General features: G+C 43.4%; 1 protein-coding gene across 1 annotated transcript in view; it reads left to right on the top strand.

The window, feature by feature from the left end:
• Nucleotides 1-6,409: 6,409 nt before the first annotated feature.
• LOC102874741 (chromosome unknown open reading frame, human C16orf45) overlaps nucleotides 6,410-7,466 on the top strand; it is a 145,428-nt gene continuing 144,371 nt past the window's right edge. Inside the window, exon 1 of the mRNA XM_006892676.1 lies at nucleotides 6,410-6,515. Coding sequence (XP_006892738.1) covers nucleotides 6,410-6,515 — 106 coding nt within the window. The remainder of the gene's footprint in view (nucleotides 6,516-7,466) is intronic.

The following is a 7,466-nucleotide window of genomic DNA, read 5'->3' as shown; positions in this document are numbered from 1 at the left end:
GACCTACATCTCAAGTTGCTTCTTCCCATTCATCTGATATGTCTTGGGAAAAGTGCAGCCAGGGTGCTTCTCAGAGGCAAAGATGGTGAAGCTTCACCTCACATACTTTGGGCATGTTGCTAGGAGAAGCTATTCCTTGGAAAGGGACATCATGCTTGGAAAGAGGGACAGTCAGTAAAAGAGAAAAATACCCCAAGGAGATGGAGTACCACAGTGACTGCAGCTATGGACTTAGGTACATCAGAGATGATGAGGATGGCACAGGATAGGACAGGGTTCACATCTGTTGTTCATAGAATCGCTGTGAGTCTTCCTCAACTCGACAGGTCAACAACAATATCCTATTACTGATATGAATCCTGTTTCTTCTTTAACTAATGTTGTACTTATTTAAAATGTTTTCTTGTCATTTCTCTTATAAAATACTGTTTATGCCATATCTAATTCCATTTAAAAAGAATATTTTACACATTTGAAAGAAAACCCATTAATGAGCATAAATAGGAGTCCCAAAATCTACCTAATAAAAGAATATGTGTGTTGAACAAAATGTAAATGGATAGACTCCTGAAAAAAACAAACAAATAAAACCAACCAACAAAATACACCTGGGGCTCTACTTGGACTGTCCAACCCAAAGGGAGGCTCGAACTAAAATTTCAGCAACCTAGAATTCAGAAACAGGTGATCTGTGGAGTAAACTGCATTTTCCAAGACCTCCAAGAGCAGGCCTGGGTAGCACTTGGCTCCTAAATGAACTAGCATCTATTTAAATAAGCTTTATGATTACATGTTCCCATCCTGACAATATTTTTTATACTTGATACTAATAGCCATTGTGAGAGTGGCACAGGCTTGGGCAGGGTTTTCTTCTGGTGTACGGAGTGTCTCTGTAAGTCAGAGAGACTTGAAAAGGATCAAGCAAGGCTTCAATCTGTTGTTCACAGGTCACTATGAGTTGTAGTCAACTTCACACATAACAGCTACAGTAACCATTCTTTTTTATTTATATTTTTAAAACTTTATTTTATTTTATTACTTTTGTATGTATACTTTCAAATCGGATCTGACTAACAGGAGGAGATTGTCCCTCCGTCTCCAGCAGAGTATCTGGTGGATTTGAACAGCGCACCTCTGCGATTGCAGTGCAGCTTCCCGCCACTAGGCCGCCAGTGCTCTCTAGTAACCATTCTTTTAAGAATTGCCTTATTATATCATTTTAATATTATCCTTTGCTTTACTAATATTTCCCCTGCCACCAAAGGTTGTTAATTTGATAACTGACTGTGATACATTTGAAATTAGTATGTACCATTACAAACTTGTACTGTCAAGTCAGAACCAATTCCCAGCTGCACCTCCAAGTTTCAGGGACTGGAAATCACAGGAGAGGAGATTACTTGTCTTTGTCCTTTCGAACAACTTGTGGGTTTGATTGAGGTGCCTTTGGGTTGTCAATGAAACTCCTTAACCGTTAAGCAATTGATGCCTGTCACTTGTGGTCTTGGAGAGGAGAACTGAGTATCTCGTGGACTACCAGAAGAACAAACAGATGTGTCTTGGAAAAAGCGCATCCAGAATGCTTCTTAGAGGCAAGGGTGGTGATGCTTCATCTGACATATTTTAGGGAGGGACCATTTGTTGGAGAGGGACATCATGCTTGGAAAGGTCAGAGAAAGAAAGAAAGAGCCTCAGGTAGATGGAGTGGCACAATGAATGCAGCAATAAGCTCAACTATGTCAGCGATGATAAAGATGGCCCAGGAAGGGACAGGGTTCTAGGATCTGCTCTCATAAGGTCACTGAGAGGCGGATGTGACTCCAAGGCACCTGACAGCAACAACATTATTAACACTCTGTGTTATTTCTTGGCAAATATAAAAATAAGAATGATGAGCACAAGGATACTTACTGAGAAAGTTAGCTAGCTCCATACTAAAAAAATTAGCTGTACTAATTACTGGTTTAGTATTTTCAGTTTGTTCCTAACATCAATTCACTTGTAAAAAGAAACTAGCCTAATTATACTCCTTTTCACGGTAATTTCCTTTCACCTAATCAAATGCTTCTTCTATTATATCACTTGGCTCTGCATCCCAGACCCAAGTTTTTCTCTGGTATTTTAAAAAATTTCCAAAAAATGTCAACTCTTGGACATGCTCTGTAACTCAGATGTAGAACCAGTTAGATTTATTATTATTGTTATATTCAAAGGAATTTGACGTACATCTCAAGTTGCTTCTTCCCATTCATCCATGCTCTAGTCCTCTTAATGATGAAATTACCAAGACTAAGTATTTAAAAGAAAGTGTGATTAAAAAAACCCCAAAACAACACAACTAGTGGTGCGTGGCTACCATTTGCCTATAGTTTAAAAGCTTATAAATGATCAACTTCCATTTTTACTCCTATATAACACAACACTTGCAGAAAAAAGGTTACTCCTTTGTGGAAGACGTGAGAACAGATCACTCTGAAGATAAGGCATCACAAACAGTCACGATGAGTAACCATCCCAACTAACTATAGATTAACAAAGGTCATGCAGAAGAAAGCGCTCTTTCTTTAAAAAAAAAAGAAAAATTCCCCCCCTTGTATATCATTGAATCGGATCTGGCTGGCCCAGGAGGAGATTGTCCTTCCTTCTCCCGAGGAGCATTTGGTGGATTCGAACTGCATGACTTTGGGATTGCAGAGCAGCTTCTTGCCACTAGAGAAGAAAGCTCTCTTAAGAGTGACCTTTGTGGCGAGCTCTGGTGGCCTAGTGGCAAGAAGCTGCAACTGCAATCTCAGAGATGCACTGTTCAAATCCACCAGATGCTCTGCTGGAGAAGGAGGAACAATCTCCTCCTGTACCAGTAGATCTGATTTGATGGTACACACAAAAAATAATGAAAGAAAATAAATTCTTTAAAAAAAAGAAGAGTGATCTTTGAATTCCCAGGTGACTTCTCCATCCAAAGAGGACAAGTAAGAAAGAACATGCCAAAACAAAGGTCTTTGATATGAATGAAACCTCAGGCTAATGTGGCCATTATTGACTGTCAAGTTGGAAGCAACTCATGGCTGACCCTCCAGAGGGTTTTGAGAAGCTGTAAATTAAAAGGGAAGAAACTGCCCCTGTTTCTCCTAAGAAGCAGCTGGTGGATTCAGACTGCCTGCTTTCGTGTTGACAGCCCAACACCTTATCCACTAGATCAATCAAGAGCTTCCTAAAAGCCAAACCAAATCCATCCTTATTCTAAATGACTCCATATTGTATTTTCCTGTGATGCGGTACAAACTGTCACTTATGTTAAAAAAATACCCACTGTACCTTTAACCGAGGCACAGTTTCTATGGTTTTGTTCACCGCATTCTACTTGGAGATAACTTTGTGGGTAGAAACAGCTAATATCAGGAGAAGATTATCAGACTTGAAGACATGTTAAACATTGTGTTAAGCATGTAACTTTAGTAACTAGGCTGATGCAAAGCAAATAACTCCCTCAATTTGTACTTGCAATTTTCTAAACCTTTGTTCTAACCTAAATTTATGATTCACATAGCTGACTGATGTTAAATAAAAACAAAGCTAGAACTTTCCTATATAAAAACCCTTTCCTCTCCTGGACTTTTAAAATACTCATTTTTTTAAAAAAACTATAATCATCTTATTCCGTGAGTAAACTCTTTGCATCTGTATTTCAACAAAAATGTTAAAGTAACTCAATATAACACTGAGGTCTCAAAAAAATCCCCAAACTCATTGTTGTTACATCAGAACCAACTCACAGGTGGCTCTCTCCATTGGATTCCCAAGCTTGCACAAGCTGCATGGAGGAGATTGTCCATTTTTCTCCCATGGAGCCATTGGTGGATTCAAACTACCAGAAAAATATGACCTTTGAGTTTGTGGTGCAGCTCTTTTAAACGAGTGTAGGAAGCATACAGTCATTTCTGACTTCTAATAACTTTGCAAAGGGGACTCATTTCTATTCTATCAATAAGACCCACAGGACATAACTAATTCCTATAAGGTCAGAATATGGTCTCTTACACCCCTTTACCTACTTCTTCCAATTCTCACACCAACCTCAATTGCTCTACTATGTCCTAAAACCATTGCAATGACCACACAGACCACAGAATGACCACAGAACCATACTCACAGTTATGGGTTTATTATGGAAGTTAACTGATTAACAATTAAGTTCACAATTAGTTAACAATTAAGACAGGCAACAGAATGCAAATGTTTGTTCACAGTTGGTAGATTTTCTTTTCACCCTGTTGGAATGTCCAACCACAACTGGATAGATTGAGAAATGGTGGTGCATTCACACAATGGAATGCATGCAGCACTTAGGAATGATGATCTTGAAAAATATTACATAACTTGAGAGACACTGGAGAGCATTTTGGCTGAGTGAACTAACTCAGTTCCTTAAGGACAAATACTGCATAAAATCATGATTGTAAAAATAGAAGGATAACTAGTAAAACATGTATGGGAACCCAAGGGGAGAAAGGGTGAGAGCAGAGGGGTCAGGATGGGTAGGGGCAAAACCACATGGTTGTACAGTTTGTGGGTGGAGTGGGGGGGAAGGAAATGAGAATGAGCTGGGTAAAGGAAAAAGACAGGATAATGATGGGAAATGTCCAGTGGTGTTTACGTTCACAAAACAGTGCATGAGAATAATTGTGTGAAACACAATGTATATAAACTTTGTAAGCAAACCCATAATAAAAATTAAAATAGGATGGTGACATTTATCCAGCCACAAGCCATGATTTCCCCAGGGAACATTCAAAAGGGAAAAACATCCATGCCCTGTAGAATCTATTAGTATGATACCAAACACCACAACTATAGGGAGCCAGTGTACTCAAGAAGTTATTACTATGAGGGCTCTGAATTCAAGTCTTGACATGGTAAGTGTAAGTTCTTTGTGCAAGAACAATCTTTCTGTAGCTCACCTTCCTCCTTTAAGCAAATTTGTTGTTTTCACTGTCAAGATAGTAAAAATTTAAAGCATTTGTTCTGTAGAGTAATGGGGAAGTATTTAGCACCTAATTACAATTTAATGAACATCAGTGCTTGTTTGCATCCATCTAGGTGCTGATTCTGCCAAATGTTTTCCTTTATACTTTCTCTCATTGATTCTACTATCTAGCTATGGTTTTTCTTTTAGATTCCATTTTTTAATTGTGATTTGAGTGAACGTATATAAAGCAAGGTCATATTTTGGGTTGGGGTGGGTGTGTCAGAGACAGTGAGATTGGCACAAGACAGAGCAGGGTCTAAGGTCGCTATGAGTCGCAAGCAACTCGATGTCACCTAACAGCAACAACATATAAAATAAATGTATTTTTTGTTCACCCATTCATACACATTTTGTTCTACAATTTTCATTTCAATAGCCATCATCTAACTGCACTTTCCCTACTTCCCTATAATTCTGATTTTCATTCATCCTTCTACATCGCCCTTTCTTTCATGCCATTTACACTTTTAAGGTGTCATGTTGTTGTTGTGTGCCATCAAGTCAGAACTGATCCATAGCTGACCCTTCAGTGGGTGGTAAATTGCATGAAAGGAGTTGTCCATCTTTCTCCTTCTGAGTAGATAATGGCTTCAAACCGCTTACCTTTGGGTTGACAGTGCAATTCCTTACTATGAAGCTCTCTGATGTTGCCATGACTCAGATAAAATTCGAGGTCACTGGAAGGTAAAGCTCTATGATCCAAATAGCTGTGTGAGACCTGCATCCAAAATATGTGATTCATTCTTTAAAGTTCACGCAGACACGTGTAGGGTCGACCCAGACATCCACAGACAAGCTCATCCCAAGTTCACATTCACAAATGCTAACAAGATACCCTCACAGAAAAATCCCCTTCACACTGTCAGCTGAGCACAAAATCCACAGCACCGGGTCCTTATCCAAGCTTCTGCACACTCCCCACAAAGATGGATCCATCGCCCACAGATAGACACGCTCCCGGATCCCACTCACAGCCTAGCAGCTTCTGGCAGATCGCAAGCCACCCCAAGGGCCAGCCTGGATGCCAAGCATCCAACAAACGACTCCTGTCCACCCGCTCCAGTGTGGGCAGAGAGCTGGCCATGCGCTCCCTTTCTGTTGATTTTCTTTTAGTTGCCTTTCTACTTTGTAGACTTACCATCCATCTACCCCTTTCTCCTTACCCAGCCCCCAGGCCTTTCCCAGCCCTCCACTGCGCATGTGCCCTGCATCCCTCCCCCTCTTGGTAACCGGTCCCCGAGCCCTGCTGACAGCAAGAGATGGAGTCGCGTCACTAACGCCCGGCCCCTTAAAAGGCTGCTGGCTGGAGCCGCCTCCCTCCCTGCAACCCGCGGCAGGGATGGAGTAAAGGGAGACCCGTGGACCTGCCCACGGGGACCAGACATGGAGTTAAAGCAATCTTTGTCCTCCCATCTGGAAGCAGAGAAGCCTCTGCGGCGCTATGGGGCGGTGGAGGAGACGGCGTGGAAAGCGGAGGGACTGGGGAGAAGTGAGTACTCAGGGCGGGGGGGACAGTTGGGGAGCTGTGCGCCCAGCCTGTGGTCGCCCGAGCGCAGGCGACGCTGGGAACCGAGCAAAGGAAGCGCCCCCGCTTTTTGCGCCTTTGGAGGGGGCGATGCGCAGCTCTGCGCACAGACGCGCTCTTCCCGCGAACAAAAGGGGGGGATCCTCCCGCCTGGGGTTAGCGGGGAGGCTCAGGGACTCGCAGGGCACCCCGAGCTGGGGGTCTGGCTGTACTCTCTGGTCCAGGGAAGTAGGATCCTTGCCCTCTCCCGTGGAGGGAAGAGGGTCCTTTCACAGCCGGCGCGCGCTAGGGCGCTTGAGCCATAGCACCTTCCTTTGAAAGCGCCCACGTCCCTGCAAAGGGGGGAGTGTCCGCTGGGTTTCGGCTGTGAGGTTCAGGGCACCTTTGACATCCCCTCAGCTTTCCCCCTCTTCCTTCTCCATGGCCTGGGGGAGGCGAGGGAAGCACCGGGGACAGATGGACCCTGTTCACACCTTTTTTCTCCCCTGACTCAATTCAAGCCTTTGGTTTGTGTCCAGTCCTAGAATGCGTTTCCAAAGCAGGCTGGCTGGAGATGCTGGTCCTCTCGGTGGGCTTTCTTGGGTGCCAAACATTTCCAAATGAACAAAGATTTTAGCTTTTAATTAATCGGAGGCAACAATTGGAACTCCAGCCTCCAAAGGGCGGAAGCAGCTGGCTAAGGGCTCCCCTCCACAAAGCCGCAGGGCGCTCACCCCAGGAGGCATGCATGCCGGTGGCTCCAAGCCTCCAAGCAGCTGGGGAAAGGCCCGTCTCCCTTCTCTGAGCGCCTGCAGCTTCCTGCCGAGGGCGCTCTTCCCCACATCAATCTCAGAGCTGTGTTGGGTCAAAGTGTTATGAATATGTCTCCCCCCCCTTCACCTGATGGAAAACTGTGTGTGTGTGTGTGTGTGTGTG

Source organism: Elephantulus edwardii, unplaced genomic scaffold (genome assembly GCF_000299155.1).
Source record: "Elephantulus edwardii isolate Elephantulus edwardi_28Jun2011 unplaced genomic scaffold, EleEdw1.0 scaffold00117, whole genome shotgun sequence".
Classification (NCBI taxonomy): Eukaryota; Metazoa; Chordata; class Mammalia; order Macroscelidea; family Macroscelididae; genus Elephantulus; species Elephantulus edwardii.
The sequence above is the reverse complement of the archived record's forward strand: the minus strand, read 5'-3'. Positions and strand labels throughout refer to the sequence as shown.